Below are 18,608 nucleotides of genomic sequence, written 5' to 3'. Positions count from 1 at the left end.
TAAGGCCACGCCCAGGGGGAGTGTTTTGTCCTATAAGGCTGTGGGTTGCCCCAGGTCAGGAAGGAAGGACCAGCTGTGCAGGAACTGGGTGGGAATCTAAGATTTCTGGGCAGGAACAGGATTTGCCTAGACCAAAGGTAGGACAGGCTGGACCGGGTTTTCACAGAGCCAGAGAACGGGCTGGTTTCTGGCTCGTTTCTTCTGGGCCATTCTGAACATCTCCCTGGGTGAACCACACCAACAAAATGTCAGGATAGACTTCCTCCAGGGGACTCCCCACTTTGAGGGAGTGCAGTGGCTCTCACTGGGGTTCCTGGGTGGAGGTAGGAACCTCACCTTGGCTCTGGCTCTCATCTCCCCTCAGGTCCTACACTCGCTGTCCTGTCCTGTTCCTGAGTGCCTTTGTTCCAGGGGTCACCAGGTCCTCAAAGGCATTTCTACGAGAGCAGAAGGAAGGACAAAGTCCACATTTCTGCTCTGTGTTGGCCCTCGCCCAGTTCACCCAGCCAAGGCCCTCTGCCAGGGTGGCATTTTCTCTCCAGAGCACCCCAGTGGTGTCTTAGCCATTTTATATCTTTTGTGGTCCTTTCAAGGTTACCCCACAAAGTGCATTCAGGGCAACACACGGACTGTTCGGAATGTTCTAGGAGGTATTTCTGTGGCTCCCAGACACCTTCTCAGGCTTTGCTCCCACCTGCCTGGGGACAGCATCTTTAGCCAAGCTCCATGCTAACCTCAGGCTGTGTCCAGAGACCTGATTGCTTTCTCTTTTGTTAAAAAGACAGGGCCTTGTTATATTGTCCAGGTTACCCTTAAACTCTGGGGTTCCAGTGACTTTCCTGCCTTGGCCTCCCCAGCAATTAGGACTGACTACAGGCCCTCTCTGCTGACTTCTCTTGTTGGTTGGCCATTCAGTGGGCTAAGAAACATCCCACATCTGGGGCCAGGCTCAAGACTTGGGGCTGGGGAGGTGACTTAGTAAAGTACTTGCCTTGCAAGAGTGAGAACCTGAGTTCAACCCCCAGAACCCGTATTTTAAAATGCTGGGGCACAGTGGGGTTGCGTGCTTCTATAATCCCAGCGCTGAGGAGGCAAAGACAGAGAATCCCAGCAGTTCACTGGCCAGCCAGGCTCACCTTGGGGTGGTGGGATGGGCAGCAAATGTCTGTGATGAGCAGGGCACTCCCCTGTTGGTGGAGATGGTACTGAACACTGTGTATCCACAGCTGCTTAACCCGTAAGAATCCTGGGAGCAAAGCTCTTCCCACCAGTATGCTGAGGAGAAGTTGAGCCATGCCGCTCTGGGCCAGTTTACAAGCTGGAGGCACCTAAGATGGGGTGACAGTCAAACCAGAGCAAATCCCCACACGGAGGTGACTTCCCAAACGTCAGCACACTGCCTTATCCTCCCTCTACAGAGTGTGAGCCAAGATGGCTGTCTGTGCCCTCCATGCTCATTGGTTACTCTTGGACTCATCTATGCCACTCTCTGGATACCCACGGCCACATCCTGACTGGGCGTTTAAAGGAAAGTGCAAACCCCGAGTGCACCCTGGCTGGGGGTGGAGACAGCTGAGGGACGGAGTGTGCCTAGTGAGTACAAGGCCCGAGCTTCCACCCTCTGGTACTCCAAGCAAATCAACTCTCCCTGACACACCAAGAGGAGACGGTTTTCATTTTCTTCAGGGTATTTATGGAGAGAACATCTGAATTCTGTCCCTATGAGCCTCCAGTCTATTTGTAAGCTGAAGGAGCCTGTCCCGGACAGTTTTGATTTGTTGACTTAACCGAGTCACCTGCGAAGAGGGAGTTTCAGCCGAGGGAGGTTGCCATGTTTGTGGGAAATCGTCTTGATTAATGATTGATGGGGGAGGACCCGGCCCACTGTGAGTGGTATCACCCTGGCAGGTGGCCCTGGGTTGTGTAAGAAAGCTAGGTGAAGAGAAGCCAGAGAGAGGGGGCCAGTAAACATCGTTTCTCCTTGCTTTTGGCTCTAGGTTCCCACACCCTCTTCCTCCCGGGCTGTTTTTAGTCACAGTGTTTATCGTGACATCGGAAAGCAGACTGGAGCAAAAGCTCTAATCTATCTTACAACAAAGGACTGCTCTGCAGAGGACCTGGGGGCTTTACCAGGAATATCAAGGAAATCTGCATCCGTGTCTGCCTGCCCGAGGAGGGCAGACGCCTACTTCAGGGTATCACGCTGATCGAAAGATATGTCATATCTAAAGGCTGTCATAAAGATCTGAGCTTGGATAAAGACAGTCAGCTGACATTCATGGCCACTCTATTCCCAGGGGAGTTCAGAATGTGCTGTGTGACCAAAGGCCTTGTCCAGTCATCTTCCTGGAGGATCCATCATGAGATGTTTGAAGAGTATCTGTGTGGTGGATCACATCCATCTCCCTATGCGAAGAGAGGAATTTTCTGTTTGCAATTTCCAGAAACCTTTTTCTTGTTTTAGGCGGTGTTGGGACGGACGGAACCATGGCACACTGCCACTGAGATCCGTGCCTAGCTTTTGTGTTTCTATCTTTGCGACTCTGATGCCCACAGATGCCAGACTTGAAGCTTATCCATTGGATAACAACACTGCTTTCTTTCCCTTCTGCCTGCGCAGAGGGCTACTTTAGTCTCCACTTTGCTCCCAGTGTCTTCAAATGTGGATGGATAATTTGGCACCCCCAGTGGAGTACTATCCAGCCTCGGGAAGAGTACAAGCAGGTTCTGTTTCCATTGAACCAAAAGGTGTGAGATGCACAGTGGTTTGTGACTCCCTGAATCTTGAGGTCCAAAAAGGAAGTCTCTGTATTTCCTGCTACTTAGCAAGGGTGAACAGGAAGTAAGGAAAGTGTTCTGTGTGTGTGCGCGCGCGTGTACATGCTGTTCTGGTTTGTTGAGACAACTCTCAGTATTTAGCCCTTCCTGGCTTGCCTGGAACTCACTGTGTAAACTAAGTGGCCTTGAAGCCACAGAGGTCTGCCTGCCTCTGTCTCCTTAAGGCTGGGGTTAACGGTGTGTGTCACCACTCCTGGCTGGATTTCTTGAACTTGATCCCCTAGCTTCCGTCTCCAGCGTGCTGTACCACCCATCAGTGCTCCCCTCACCCCCCCACCCCGTGTGAGCACACATATCAGAGCAGTCGGGTGAGCACCATTTAAGTGTTTTGACTTTTGGTCGTGGGATTTAGCCTTAAGCAGCAATGACCGCCCCAGCCCTACTTTAAGAATAAAGAGGAGTGCAAGGTGGTGCGAGTCTGGAAGACATGGAAGACAACCGTCTAAAAGGGCGGGCTGGCATCAGGCCTCTCTCAGCTTTTGCTTCCTCGGTTCTTGACCTTGACCCAAAACTGGATTAGAATGAGGCTGATACACTGTAGCCTTCACGGGACTTCTTGTGTGTACACAGACCCCTAGTGTGAAAGCACAGACAGCTTTAATTTTTATAAAAAGGAACAAAATGCAAAACAAAGTAATAATTACAGATGAAACTCATTCTGCCTGAGCCACCCCTCTGAGGTCCTCACTGGCCACTATGTGTCTGGGGGGAGGCGTGATTACTCTCAGATGCAGGCCCCCCCACCCCAACTCCTCTCAGTGTCTCACCATCCTAGGAGACAGGGAAGGCAGAGGGCTGTACTGGGACCCAGGACCAACAGGCTTGGGATGTAGAAGAGGGATGGAGGTAGGGTCCTGCACAAGTCCTCTGATCACCTCCAGGTTGTATTAAGAAGTGTGTCCACAGAGGAGAGAGTTCAGGAGAACCTGTTAGATGCCTAAGCCTACAAGCGAAAGGCTGTTTACTACAGCCCTCCTTTAATGAGCAGAGGCCTAGAGAGTAAAGAGACTTCCCCAAGGTCTCACAGTAAGCAAGGGGCAGCTTAATCTTCCAGGGATCTTCCCCTAACATCCTTAGGCTGCCTCCAGCTGATCGCTACAAACCGGATCTCTCCAAAGACTGAGAATGAAGACTGCAGCTCAAACGCACTGGGTCACAGGGTTGGGGGAGGGGCTGCACTGTGAAACTCCAGGTTGGGAGGAGGTCATTGTGTTAAAAAGCTCAGGCCTAGCCTTGCTGCTCCCCAAACCCAGATCTGTGACCATGTGGGATTGGGGTTGGTTGGGGTGGGGGTAGTAGGGCAAAGGGTTGTTACCCTTTGTGTCTCTGGGCTCTTCTGGCTTTTAACTTCAGCAATGGGGGTACCTGGTGTCCTGTGGTGGCCAGGCGAGCCTAGGCTGAGCAGTCCAGGCTGCAGTAGTCAGCAGATGAGAAGAGTTTCAGTACATTAACCAGCGGGAACATGAGCAGGGCACCAATCAGAGAGCCCAGCTGCACTGCTGCCCCACACCACAAGAGGGCGCTGCGACTCCGATCACGCAAGATCACACCCAGCATCACCTTGACATAGCTGAGACAGGCTACAAACAGCATCCAGGAGAGCACCTGCCGGGACAAGGCCACCAGGGGGGATGGAGGGAGAAGAGGGCTCAAGGGCAAAGAGTAACTCCATGGAGCTAAGGGAGATGAAATGACCCCTGACTACAAGGAGGTCCTATGGAGATGAATCTCCAGGGCTAAGGGTGGCACAGGAACCATCCTTCCAGAGTAAAAGGAAACCCAGGTGTCTCTCCCTCCCCCAAATGATAGGGGGGAAGTGGTACCCATAGCTTTTAAGGCTAACAGAGTTGTCTTCGGGGCTCCCCAGCCTTGAGAAGTGAGAGTGGGAGTAGATACTTACGATAAGGACTTCTCCACCCCAGTGACCCTGCAGGATGGGGCAGGGGCTCATAGCAGCCATGGCCATATTGTAGGTCCCAAAGCCAGTCCCCAACACTGTGAGCACCCCCAGGAATAACAGCGACCTGTGGAGGAGCAGAGAAGGGCATAGAGGGCATTGAGAAGCCTGCTCCTGTCCCCTTCATGGACAGGGAGTAGGCTGGGCCTCCAAGGTTAGAGGTTAGACCTTTATGGAAAAACCATCCCAGGCTACTTAGCTTAAAAGGGACACTGAGAGGTGTCAAGGACCTCATCTCTCCATAGCAGGTCACAGTTCAGCCACCCATGCCTTGAGAATGATCCTTGACCCTTCTTTGACCTATCCTTGCCTGCGCAATGGGAGTGTGGTGGGCACCTTCCCAGCTCTGAGTGTTGTGTGACTAAAGCTTCCTTCATGACATCAGCTCCTTGTCAAAGCCACCAGAAGGAGCTTTGATCTCTGCAGGGTCCTTCAGGGTGTTAATACACTTTCTCCAGGATCCTCACTTACTCTTGGGGAGGGCAACCATGAGCTAGGAGGTGAGGCCAAAATTCTAGAAGAATCTGGCTATCAGCTGAGGACATTGCTTTCCTTGGGTGAGACTCAGAGAATTGGCCATGCCTTCCCCTGCTCCAAGAATGAGTGTTTAGCAGTGACTGACCAAGTATTCGGAAACTGTCATGGGCAGCTTTTACTTCCGTTATGTTTCCGCAACCTGAGACTGCCCCACTACAGAGTTCACCTACCCAGACTGACGGGCACCATCTCCTTGTCCTGTCTAGAGAAACAAGCTGGGTTCTGGGTTGTGTAGTAGGCGCCCTCCCTCCATCAGAGTGAGCGCATCTCACATGACCCCAGCTTTTCTGTGCCTCTGTCAGTTCTTCAGTGTCTCTTTTTTTCATTGACGTGACCTCAGTCAGATTTCTAGGACTAAGCCTGTGTCCCCAGACTTCTTTCTGTCCCAGACTTCTTTCTGTTCCCTGGGGTGAACTGATGGACTCTCCTGGCTCACTCTCCTGCCCCTGTTCTTGGTCCCAGCTGGGCCTGTGTTTGTAGCAAAACTGAATGGCTAGAGGGCAGGAGGGCCTCTAAGCGCTGAGATTCCAAGGTGGATGTTTCTTCATGGGGGAGAGTCAGACCTCCTTATACTTTTAAGCCAGGGTCCCGTCCACTCTGGTAGACCCAATTACATCTTTGTCTAGGTATTCCTGAAGGGCAACTTGGTGGGGTTGGCTGAGCCAAAGGCAGGGAGCTAGGGCTGAACAAGCCCATCTCCATTTCCCTGATGGAGAACACTGAGAAGAACCCATACCACATTCTCAGACATCACAGGAAGAAGTGTTATCACTCCCATTTTCCAGATAGGTACACTAGAGGCACATAGGCAAAGCTTTGTGTTACCCCATACATCTGGGAGACCATATTACCAACCACCTCACATATTGGACAGTGAGTAGGTGGGGTTTGGCACTTAGGGTTCTGAAATGGAGTTATTCCCCACTCGAGTTCCCTGGGTAGGGTGGGATACCTGTTAGGCAGGAAGATGGGGAGGAAGCAGGCGAGGGGGCTGGCCACGGAGCTGAGGGTGGCAGACAGATGGTAGGCAACAGGCCCATAAGGCAGGCAGGAGTAGGTCTGCACTGAGGGCAGAACACCATTGGTGAGCGCATTGACAAAGGCTACCACGGAGTAGATGAAGGCCAGCTGGGCTGGGCGGAGTGAAGCTACACTGACTTCCACTGATCCCTTGCCTGGGCTGCTCACAGGGGCGCCCACTGAGCCGGTGTCCTCTGTGTCACGTGGTTTGATCGAGTGCAGGGTGACCTGGGAGTGGAGGAGGTCCTCTATGGAGCCTTGCCGTCCCCAGGGCTGCCGCTGCAGGAGGAAGAAGGCGACCAGGCAGCAGCCCATCAGGAAGGAGAGCAGTAAGAAGAAGAGCAGTGGCGAGAAGCGTGGGGCCAGGTAGCGGCTCTCCAGGTGCCAGGTGAGGGGCGTCAGGGAAGGGCTAAGGGTTCTCTGTGGAGGGACAAAGCCACAGTCAGCCAGACCTCTGGGGGAGGCAGAAATGTCAGAAACAACTGCTACATCACAGATCCCCAGATAAAAACCTGGGCCTGGAGAGATCAGAGACATCTCGACCTCAGATCCTCATTTCCCCAGTCTGTGATTTTGTTTGGGGACTCAGGATAGCCCCCCAATATAACTAAAAGGCCAGAATACATCGCTCTAAGACAGACTTCAGTACCAATTACTCTAAACCGGTTGAGGTGGGACAAAGTCATAGCTCCCCAAGGTCCACTGGGGAGGGACGTGGATATTTTCAGGACTGAAAGAGGCAACCTTTGTCTTGTCACTTGACAGACTCCATCTGAGTTTATGACAAGTCACCTTTGCTCGTCAGCCATCTCCTCTTCTCCCCTCCCAGAATGCACCTCCACACCCTGATGAGCCCCAAGCCCCGGTCACTCTCTGGGACAGTTCAAATTCCTATCACTTTTAAATCATCTTTGAATCTCAGAAGGAAGGAAGGAAGGAAGGAAGGAAGGAAGGAAGGAAGAAGGAAGGAAGGAAGGAAGGAAGGAAAGAAGGAAGGAAGATGTAGTTATGTCAAACAAACAAGGGAGATAGCAGAAGCAAATCTTCCCTTTCCTAGACTGGGGACAAGGCACAGTACAATAATGGCTCTGGGCCATGCTAGGTACCTGAGTGATGGAAGTCTCCATAGTGGTCACAGGGTTCAAGGTGGTACCTGGTGTCTCCGTGACATTGACACAGGTGGTGATACCTGAGCCTTGGACAAGGGCCACCAGTGCAGGCAGGAGGCCACTGAGCCCCTCGCCTATAAAGAAGGTGGTAAGATAGTACGTGGGCAGCTGGCTCATGAAGGGCAAGAAGGTGACAGAGGAAGTACAATCCACCAGGGCCAGGAAGAAGGTGAGGACGATGAAGGCCACACTATGCTGTCTACCCTGTATCCAGGAGGTCATACTCCACAGGAAGGCTAGGAGGATGCAGGCAGTTGTGCCTACACACAGGATAAGGAAGATCACGGGCACCTCAGACAGGCAGCCGGGTCGGAAGCGATGCATCAGGGTGACTAGGAGGGGGCCTATGTTGGCCAGTTGGATGACCACAGTTAGGTAAGAGGGCAAGTACCAGCCCTCGGGCAACTTGGTCACCAGCAGGGGCAGCTCCACCCAGAGCCCATTGATGGCCACCCAGGAGCCCATGCCAAAGACGCAGACCAGCAGGTGTGTCAGGAAGGCCATTGTGGGCAGCCTGGGCCAGACGATATCCTGTCCTCCAGGTCAGGCTGCAGGGGGGCTGGAGGAGAACATATGTCGAGACAGTCACAATTTCATCATCAACAAGCTGGCTTCATATTAGCAGAAAATACAGATGCATTTGTTCACAGATAACCTTTGACTGGGCAAGGTTTTCCTAGGCAGGACTTAGAAATCCTGGCTCTATAAAGGAAAGATGGATATATCCAACTTCAGAAATGTTAAAACTTACAAATGTAATACATGTAAACAGACAAAATACCTTCTGTAAAAAATACCAACAGCACAGTCAAAAGACCTGGAGCAGATGTGGGCAAAACAGATAAAAGGCTTGGTTCTTCAATATATAAAGAGTTTTTACAAACCAACAACTGAAAACTCCAGAAAGAAATTTGCCAAGGATATAAACAATTTAGAGAAAAAAACACATAGGTAGGTCTTTGACCCGTGAACAGGTTACCATACCTCTTCTGGAGGGAAAATGACTCCAGGATGCTATTTCCATGATAATTATTCCAAAATGTTAATTTTCACATGATTTGGAAAAGTCAGCAGATGTAACAGTTTTTGATAATCATAGCAAAAGAAGTTTACCCATCCCACACCAGTGAGAAAGAAGAGGCCCAGAAAGGCAGAGTCACATGCCCAAGGCCACCCAGTCAGCATGTGGCATGTGCCTTTGTGAGAGCTGTATCACCCCAGCAGGCTCCTCCTTGTACAGAGGAAGGGGGACCCCTTCCCTTTCATTGTGTGCCCTTGAGCTGGTCTCATGTCAGCACTTGTCCAATTGGGTCACCACAAGCAAACTCCAAGTCTTTTTCCTTGTTTTCTTCCTGTTCTGGTTTTGAGACCAAAACAAAACAAAACAAAACAAAAAACAACAAAAATACCTCACTATTTAGCCCAGGCTAGCCTAGAGCTCTAGATCTTCCCACTTTTTCCTCAAGAGTGTAATGTGTCACCACACTCACAAATCCCTCTTTGGTCCTTACTGGAGAGAGCTTTCTCCTGGTCAAGCTTCACCCAGGAATCTTTGGTGTTTTGTCAGCTTCTTTCCCTGGTTCCTACACAGGAAACCCACCTGGGAACAGGAAATGATATAAGAGATGGGAGAATGAGAGTGACCAAAACTGGAGGCTATCCCATCCTCACCCAAGGCTCCCCTGGCCTGACCCTGGGTTTGCTAGATGACCTGGAGACAGGCAGCTCTCAGCTGCACTTACTCTCCTGCCCCACCTTCAAAGCTGTATTGGCTTACAGCTTCTTCCCTACCCAGATTCCTGCAAGATCTTGCCCCAGAAGCCTTACCAGGGCCGAAGGAGGAGAAGCCTTGTCAGTCACTGCTCTGCTGACTTCCTGACTCATTGAATGATAAAGGGAACAGAGGGTGCCCGTAATTGCAGCAAATGATAAAGGGAACAGAGGGAGCCCGTAATTAAAGGAGTAATTTCCCCTCCAGGCCTGTCACGGGAAAGGAGAGATAGGCAGGGTTCCATCAGGGTCTGCATCCCAACTCCCCACTTTTGCTCTAGCCAGTTCTTTAAGTCTAGAGACGCTGTAAGGAACAATTAGCACTGACCGCTGACAGCGAGGGGATGGCCCAGGCAGAGGGGACAACATGCAGGAAAGTCTGACTGTTGCTCAGAGCAGTGAAGGCTCCAAGCATGGTGGGGGCATGTTTAAAAGATGAGCATGAGGGGCTGGGGATTTAGCTCAGTGGTAGAGCGCTTGCCTAGGAAGCGCAAGGCCCTGGGTTCGGTCCCCAGCTCCGAAAAATAGAACCAAAAAAAAAAAAAAAAAAAAAAAAGATGAGCATGAGATGAGGTGCGTCTCAGGGACACACACATGCCAGGTGAGAGCTTTTACTTTTAATCTGGAGACAAGAGTCTCACGGAGTTGTCCAGGCTGACTGTGATCTCATTCTGTAGTTCAGACAGAGATCCCCCTGCCTCAGCCTTCCTAGAAGCTGGGACTATAGGCCTGGGTCACAAGGTAAGGGCCAGTATCTGTATTTTCTGCCTTGTCTTGTGTCTCTTGTTCACTCGGGTATGTAACCTGCCTTTATTGGGCGCCTACACCCAGTTGAACAATTGTCTCTGCTCTCAGGAATGTGAGTAGTTCCGTCACCAAGGAAAACAGAAAACCAATAGGCAGAGCCGTCTAGGTGGTGAGAACCGCAGAGCCAAGAAGAACTGGGAGGTGGGAATGTGGGTGTCAGAAGAATCTGGGGGGAAAGGGTCCAAGGAAGGCAGAGATGGTCAGCGAGTGCTGGGCGCTCTCCATGTTCTAAGATTAGCCTCAGGGCTAGTGTGGCTGTGGCTATAAGATTAAGGGCAGTAGAGAAGCCAAGGGGGATGTCACCAGGCCCTTCAAGGACAGTGTGTATTGTGTCCCCATTGACCCCTCCTAGGTAAAGGGAGTCCAGTCTTGATGGCTGCAGTGAGGACTGTGACAGGGAGCAGGGTACAGCCATTGCATGTTATGGTCCTGACAGACGGCAGCCGTCATGGCTGCTTGGGACCCACCCGTACTAAACCCCTTATGTCCGTGCCTCTCAGCAGTTCTGGGTTCACCTCCATTTCACAGAGGAAGAAACTGAAGCTCAGAGAGGAAAAAGAAGTGGTCAGAGGTCACACAGCTGCTCATGGCGGGACTACACAGCAGGCCCCTGGGAAGAATGAGGAGGAGAAATGACTTAAAACTTCAGGCTCTGGGGCCAGGTAGTAAGGAGTGAGGAAGTGGGAGAGTGGGCCAGAGACATGGGTCCTAAGACCGAGCTGCTTCCTGGGTGCCAGGGTCTCCTTCGGGAGAGACAAGACAAAGGCTCTGACTGAGACAAGGTCCAGAAGCAAGTGGTGACAAGGGACATCAGAGGATGAGTTCAGGCTTGGCCCTTCTGATGTTCCCGTGTGTGTGTGTGTGTGTGTGTGTGTGTGTGTGTGTGTGTGTGGTGCAGGGGTGAGAGCCAGGGTCTTGTGTATGCTAAGTAAGTTCATGCCATTCTCTTTGTTACTTTTACATCAAACACCGAGTGTCAGCAGTCCCACAGCCCCATTGTGTGGCACTGGGCTGCCTCCTCCCCTGTGTGGCCTGACCTTGGTCCTGGACTGTAACAGTTTCCTGGCTTCTGTATACAAAGCCTCTCATCTCAGGATCCTCAGAAGCCAGCCAGTCAGGGAGCCTATCTGAGTCTATCAGCCAGGACAGAGTTCTCCCACAGGAACTGGGGTATGTGTGGGGGTATTTTCTCTTATGTGGAGGCAGCATGTGGCTTGCAAGGGACTGGGCCACCCTACACCCTGATGCCATGGTTGGATGCTCTCTCTGCATAGATAGGCGGCAGCTGGTGGGCACTGAGCCGAGGGGGCCCAGACTGGAGAGAGCCGGCCCTGGCTTGCAGGTGGCCCTGGGGACTGGGTAGGACCTGCTCTGCAGAGCAGGGGCCCACAAAGCCAACCTAGGGAAGGGAGTGGAGTGCCGAAAAGGGGGTGAAGAAATGTGGAAGAGTGACTGATGGGTGCGGGACAGGGCACTGGGAACCAGAGAGCCAACAGACCCCAAAGTAGGCTGAAGGAAAAATGCTAGAACAGAGGGGACAGGAGAGGCTGAGGCAGAGGAAGAGACCAAGAGAAGGTGTAGGTTTGGGGGCTGCCTGGGCCCTCTCACATCCAAGTAGGATGGCGGTTTTCACCTACGGCCCCCAACTCATGCCAATTCAAGTTCCCTTTGCAAAGACTTGTCTGGGCAACCACACACCCAGAAAGCAGGTTGGTGGCAGTGGCATCCTGCCCACCCTGATCTCAGAGAGAGTTGTCTGCCATCCAGGCCTGTGCCCCCAAGCTGTAGGACCTCGGGTCACTTGCTCTTCTTCTCTGAGCCTCCTAGGAGGTCCCACCGTTGAAAGGGACCGGGTATGTCATGGTTTGGTGGCCCAGGTCTCTGGGTGGGAGGGAGGAGGTCTCAAGGCTCCCTTCCTTCCTCCCCTCCCTGCGGGCTAGGAAGGGCATCCGGCCTCCCACACTAGCCAAACTTTGGAGGAGAGCCATGCCCAGACTGGTGCGACCTTGTGCACCCAAGCCAGGTTGCTGAAGCTGGGCAGGTGGATACAGGTGTATAGGGTAGCATCCAAGGCCAAGCAGGCCCGGACTGGGAGCACAAGGGCGGCTCAGAGCCCGCAGCTGTTCCACTTATCCCAGCCGCCCTCCTGGCGGGAACTAGGGGAAAGGTCACAGGTCACCCGCTGTCCCCTGACCGACGCCCCCTGCCCATGCTCCACAGCCACTCACCTAGGGTCACGGAGGGTCTGCCTGCTCGGTGGATTCAGGAGTCTGTGGCGGCACCTGTCTGTCCCCGCCCCGGTGGCGGGAAGGTAGGCGGGACCCGGGAGTGGCCGAGTGACAGCACTCAGGAGCTACTGCTTGAAGCCCGCAGGACCTGAGCCTTCTGCATCCCGCCTCTCTTCTTCCCGCGGGAACAAGTCGGGGGTGGGGCAGAATCTCCTGAGGTCAGACGTAAGTTAGCTATTGCCCCTCACTCCTGCCTTTGGGAGCCTACTACACAAGCTCTGCTGTATAACTGAGGAAATGGGTCTGGTGTGGAGCCACACAGCTCTGGGGGACCCTCAAGTCTCTGATGTCTGGGTAACAGTAACTTAAGCCTGCAGGACAGGGGATGCTTTTCTGCGCCATCTCACAGGTGGAGAAACTGAGACTCAGGAAGGAATATACTTGAATCAAGGAAGGTGTAACAGGAAGCATGGGCTAGACCTGGAGCCAGAACCACCGGGGGGCGCTCTCCCCGGAGAAAAATGTGTCAAACAAGTCTTGGAACTCAGCTTCCCATTTGAAAGGCCGTCTGTGAATAATTCAGCTCTTTCTGAACTGCAGCCCTGATCTCTGAGAGACCGCCTTGTTATGAAGACCTGGGGCCCCCTTCCCTCATTCAGCAGGCAGCGTGCTATGGGGCTCAGAAAACACTACTCAAAGTGTACCTAGAAGATAGCAACGAATCTCCTATCTCCCCCATCCTACCCCAAGCAGTTATCTTTAGATCTTTGGTACAGTTTGAGCTGGCCCTTCTCAGGCTTGCAGGAGCAGCCTGAGGCACTGGCCTTTGGCCATAGAAGCCACATCTACCTGTGAAAGTAGACCCAGAGAGTCACAGTGTTTCTATAGCTGTAGGGGGCTATACTGACAGCTCTTATCACTGGGACACTTTATCTCTACGACAAGGGAATCTTCACTCATGTTCAATGCCTCCCTCTGCCCGCCTCTCCCTAATAACCTGGGTATCACCAACCCCTACCAAGTCCCTTCTGTCATGAAGCCTACTGGCCTAGCTCCCAACCCTGACCCTTCTCCAAGCCTCAGATTTTGGGGTACTTTGGCTGGAACTCTTCTTGTTGATGCGTCTCCAGTTTCATACACGTGTCTGTCAGTGCTCGTGAAGAGCCTGAACCAAGGCAAAATGTGTTAGCCTCAGGGACATAGGCTTGGCTCTGAAAGGGAAGCTTCCCCAGCAGAGGCTACTCCAGTGCCCTGGAATGTTGTCCTCCCAGGTCCCGCAGGGATCATCTCCATCCCAACTCCCTCCTTGTGCTCCAGCCGGTGGCCAGCCTCTCACAGGAGCCCTGCATGGTATTGCTATTTTAAGGAACCCTGGTCAACCCTTGGAGACCCTCCGCTGCTCATCTAATCACTCCAAGCAAGTCCTTTCCCAGTGGGGACCAATAAGTTTCAATACCTGACCCAATCTCTTTTCCAAGCATGAATGGCAAGTGCCACTTCCCCTGAGGAGCTCTCCTGTCTTATCCTTCGGGGTGGGGGCTGTGTGGGTGTGACTCATTGTTCACTGCAGACGTGAATGGACACCAGTGTGTGTCCTCCCTGACTTTTATAATCCTTAGAATGTCTTAGCTTTTGTTTATTTAAATCTTTTACTTCTGAATATTTTCTTCGCCATCTACAGCCTGCATTTTTGGGGGTGGGGATGGGGATGGACCCAGGGTTTAGGTAGGTACTTTACTACTGAGCCCTGCTCTCAAAATCCTTTGAGCAGTTTAAAGTTTACAGAAAGTTTAATGTTTATATGCACAGGCTGGGGTGAGGAGGAGGGGCACGACTCACACTCTGTTTATCCCTTTGCTTGTTTTTGAAACAAACATGTACCCCAGGCTGGCCTCAAACTCCATAGCTACCCAGAGATGGCTTTGGGTAGCCTCGTGCCTCTAGGCTAACATCACACCACTCCTGGTTTTATTCAGGACTGGGAATCCAAACCAGGGCTTTGTGCATTCTAAGCAAGTGCTTTACCAACTGGGTTACGTCCCCAACAACTCCTAGATTCTGAAGTTGCTTTTTTTTTTATACTTATATATAAGTACACTGTAGTTGTCTTCAGACACAGCAGAAGAAGGCATCAGATCTCATTACAGATGGTTGTGAGCCACCATGTGGCTGCTGGAATTTGAACTCAGGACCTCTGGAAGAGCAGTCCGTGCTCTTAACCACTGAGCCATCTCTCCAGCCTCTGAAGTTGCTTTTTGACCTCTTAAGCCGGGTATGGTGGTACACACTTTTAAAGCGCTTGGGAGGCAGAGGCAGGCAGATCTCTGAGTTCGAGGCCACTTTGATCTACAAAACGAGATCTAAGACAGCTAGGACTACACAAGAAATCCTGTCTAGAAAAACCTCAAAAAAAAAAAAAGTCTTTCTTTAGGGGCTTCATTATCAACTCCAGTTAATTCAACAACTTTCAGTTAAACACTAGCTGTACGCCTGGCACCCTGGGAAGGGCTTAGGATGTACAAGTGAACAAGGTTCAAAGTCCTGGCCCTTGACAAACCGACTTTCTTACAGAGATGAACGTACCAGTAGCTAACTCCGCATCTTATTATGGGGCTGGGAGCCCGAGAAGGGTGGGTGGGGCATCCTCTGGATAGGACAGTTGCTGGGGAGCCTTGGGTCGTCCAAGGTGAGGAAGTGTTCCTGTCTGCAACCCTGTCTGTCTTGTCTGTCGCTAGGGATTTTTTTTTTTTTTTTTTTGGTCGCAATCAGCTTAGCTCCGCCCATTGCGTGTGCTCATTTATCCGACTAGATCGCAACTACAAAGTTTGGAGAGGTCACACAGGCCGGTGATTTCAGCTCTCAGGAAGTTGAAGTTGAATCATGAGTTCAAGACCAGCGTGGGCCGCAGAGCAGCAAGACATTACTATCTCTTCCTGAAAACAAAACTAAAGGGCCAGCAAGATGGCTCATCAGGTAAAGGCATTTGCACCCCAGCCTGACAACCTGAGTTTGATCACTGGGACCCATATGATGGAAGGAGAAAACCGATTACCGTAAGTTGCCCTCTGACCCCGGCACGCAGCGTTGCACGTGCCTCCTCCCCCACTAACTACATGTAATAGAAAAGACCCTGGTTCCTGAAAAAGCACAAAAAAACAACTCATCCATAACTGGTACCTGCAAATATGTAGAGCCTCGGGCAACTCGAGGTGGTGCTCACATTCTGTAGAGAACCTCAAAAGCAGAGACCAATCTGTCCACATCTGGCCTGGTCGCCCAAGAAGCTTCTAGGCGCACTACCGGCGGGCGCAGCTTCCTGACCGCGCCCTCGAGTAGGAAGATCAGGCGCGAAGGCGCCACTGCAGTTCACGGGAGCAGCCGCCAGGGGGCGCAAAAGCCTGAGTTCTACGGGGAGCGGGGTGTCTTAGAATTTCGCTGCTAAATGTTCTCCCCACCACTCCAGGGTGCGTTAGATGGGGCCGCAAAGCTAACAGTGAGGAGAAGGCGGGAAGAGAAACACGAAATGAAGTGTGGCTAAAGTGCCAAGAGAGAACTGGGTTAGAAAACTCCAGACCACCCAAGAACCCGGGGCAGCAGCACTTCGCAGCTCCTATCCCCTCTCCCCCCCCGTTAAAAGCAGCGGGGGCTAGGGTGGTAAATACACTCAGGGTAACTTTTTTCGTTTGAAAACCATCTCCACGAATAAACCCCACAAATTCTTTAGAGAAGTATGTATGAAACTTAGCCCCCACAGGAAACGATGTAGAAGCATTGACAGTGGAGTGGGGGTGGGGGTAAAAGGGCGCAGAAAGGAGGGGGAAGAGGGAGGAAAGGGAACTTCGACCTGAACGGACATATTTTAACCATTTGTGAATCTGTAAACCTGTTGATTATTTAAAACCTAAACTTACTTAACACACTTTAAAAATATCCGACGCTAATTTATGTGCATCAAAAAAGGTCTCAGGGAGTTGGGGATTTAGCTCAGTGGTAGAGGGCTTGCCTAGCAAGCGCAAGGCCCTGGGTTCGGTCCCCAGCTCTGAAAAAAAGAAAAAAAGAAAAAAGGTCTCAGCACACGGGTCAAGGGAGGTGACAGGTCCCTTTATGCTTCAGTGAAAACTATCTACAATTAGCAGGCGTGTCTGCTAAATGTGACTAAATGTAGCTGTTGATAGGGCTTGACACAAAACTGTAAAATTACACGATGAGATTTTAATATTTTTGGTACGTCTATTGCGCGGTTCTCTGTAGATGACAGTATCCTGTCTCAGTGTTAAAAAGTTGGACACACCTGTGTTAGGCACGCCAGGGATTAGAGGTGGAGGGAATCGCATACATACAGATCATAGGTAAGGGGTTATACGCCCTCCAACCAAGTCTGAGGAATGGGGTGGGGCAGAGCGCTGATCCCGAGTGTGCAGGCGGGGATGGACACTTGTACACACCTCTGCAGCCCAGCAAAAGGCTGGATTCGAGGAGTAAAGGAGCGTGGAAATACCGCTCTCTTTGCTGAGTCAGACTCCTCACTCACGGGGAAGGGCTAGTGAGGAGCAATAAATGGCGGGGGGGGGGGCGCTTGGTAGTACCCGGAGTGACTGCTGCGCAAGCCAAGCCCGCACCGCGGGAGGGTGTGAGCAGGTGAAAGTGTTAGTTTGGATGAGGCCAGGGCTGAGAGATCAAGGGCAAACTTGACCCCGACTACTTGCGCAGAGAATTTAAGTGCTTGCAGCTTCAAGAAGTTGCCACCAGGTGGCGCTGTCTGGAGGACTTGAGAAGGGCCATGGAGCTGGTAGAGGAGACCTGGGGTGGATGATGTCTTCCCTCAAATAGAATTAAAATCTTCCCTGTGGACTGCGCGTCGGACTGACCCCTCCAGAGATGCGGTAGGACCCACGCACTCAGCCTCGTTCATGGCCTGACAGAAGGTGGCAATCTCTTGGTTCACTGCCCTGCCATCTCTCCCCTTCACTTGAGACTCAGCCCTAGGGATGCTGTTTGCCTATCCTTTCTCTGCACAGTACCTCACCGCCCTGTCAGACAACCAGCTTCCTGCTAACTTGTCCCCAGAAAGCTGGGTGGTTTCTCTTCCCTCCCTGCCTCAGGTTCCACGCAGCTCCTTAATGGCTTCCTTGAAGTTTGCGCCGTTTGACAAACTTATTTCCTGGGTCAGGACCTTCACATTCTCTGTTCCTTCACAGGCCATTTCCTCGGGCAGCCACATGGCTCCTTCCTCAGCATATTCAGGGCCTGCTAACCTCCCCACCCCCAGCACAAGACAGGGTTTCTCTGTGTAGCCCTGGCTGTCCTGGAACTGACTCCGCAGACCAGACTGGCCTTGAACTCAGAGATCTGCCTGCCTGCATCCACTTCCCAAATGCTGGGATTAAAGGTGTGTATCCCTTACCCCCTTGGTTTCTCTACTTATTCTTGCCTCTAGGAGTGACTGCTTCACTAAAGTAACCCTGTCCCAGTGCTTACCTGGTTGAGATGCTCTGGAATTTTGTACAATGCCCTTTATGGTGTACTGTGTGTCCATTCCTGCATCCTGTTTAGGGTCTGTCTCCCCACTAGTGTTGGGGAGACAGTTAGGGACCATGTTTGTTCTGTTCGTGGCTGAGGTCCTAGGACCTGGTTCATGCTCGTCAGACAACAAACAGTAGCAGGTATTATAGTGCGTGCTTGTTAGACCTGGGAGGTAGGTGCAGGAGGATCTCCAGTCCAAGGCCAGCCAGTGCTAAATATACCTCCAGAAAACGTGGGCAAGGCATATAGTTCAGTGGCAGAGGTTCTGTCTGGAATGGCTTTGACTCTGGGTTCTATCTGAGGCACAAGCAGACGGCCACATCCCAATTCTACAGCACCAGAAGGAACTGTATCGTAAGACCTGTTTAAAGGGACTGGAGCAATGACTCAGCTGCTGGAGGCCAGGCTCACACATGTTTAAAGATTGGATGTGTGGGTAAAGGAGAGGGAAGAGGTGAGGACAATTGGGACTCCTACCTGAGCAGGGCATGGTCTCTGAAGTGGCCATGCAGAGGGACACAACTAAGGAGGAGAATCCTATCTTACTGGTACCAAAGCCATCCAAGACAGTGGACGGGGACCCTGCCCTTCACCGTCTAGTGCCGGGCCTTACTACCTTTCTGTGTTCTGGCCATCTTTCCTCTGTGAGAGACAGACAGTGAGACGGGATCTGGGTAGCGTGGGGACAACCTGGCCCTCAGAGTCTCTGCCAGTCAAAGGGGGAAGACAGAAGTGTCCGCCTTTGTGTGAGCTAGGAAG

The 18,608-nt window shown here is 52.0% G+C and overlaps 1 protein-coding gene and 1 long non-coding RNA gene across 14 annotated transcripts in view; one reads left to right on the top strand and one right to left on the bottom strand.

The window, feature by feature from the left end:
• The window catches only part of LOC120101756 (uncharacterized), a 26,617-nt gene extending 23,766 nt beyond the window's left edge, over nucleotides 1–2,851 (top strand). The window contains exon 2 of the long non-coding RNA XR_010064992.1: nucleotides 1,998–2,851. This is a non-coding gene — a long non-coding RNA (uncharacterized LOC120101756). The remainder of the gene's footprint in view (nucleotides 1–1,997) is intronic.
• On the bottom strand, nucleotides 1,671–18,608 carry Slc52a3 (solute carrier family 52 member 3). Of its 13 annotated transcripts, XM_063283821.1 has the most exons (12): nucleotides 18,466–18,608; nucleotides 17,805–17,893; nucleotides 16,238–16,365; nucleotides 15,504–15,731; nucleotides 12,327–12,539; nucleotides 9,349–9,501; nucleotides 9,033–9,121; nucleotides 7,459–8,080; nucleotides 6,285–6,772; nucleotides 4,739–4,862; nucleotides 4,204–4,443; nucleotides 1,671–3,412 (listed from the first exon to the last, which is right to left on the bottom strand). In XM_063283821.1, exons 8-11 carry the CDS (start codon nucleotides 8,023–8,025, stop codon nucleotides 4,231–4,233), a joined length of 1,392 nt encoding a protein of 463 aa, XP_063139891.1. In that variant the 5' UTR covers nucleotides 8,026–8,080; nucleotides 9,033–9,121; nucleotides 9,349–9,501; nucleotides 12,327–12,539; nucleotides 15,504–15,731; nucleotides 16,238–16,365; nucleotides 17,805–17,893; nucleotides 18,466–18,608; the 3' UTR covers nucleotides 1,671–3,412; nucleotides 4,204–4,230.

This window comes from Rattus norvegicus, chromosome 3, assembly GCF_036323735.1.
Source record: "Rattus norvegicus strain BN/NHsdMcwi chromosome 3, GRCr8, whole genome shotgun sequence".
Taxonomy (NCBI): Eukaryota; Metazoa; Chordata; class Mammalia; order Rodentia; family Muridae; genus Rattus; species Rattus norvegicus.
The sequence above is the reverse complement of the archived record's forward strand: the minus strand, read 5'-3'. Positions and strand labels throughout refer to the sequence as shown.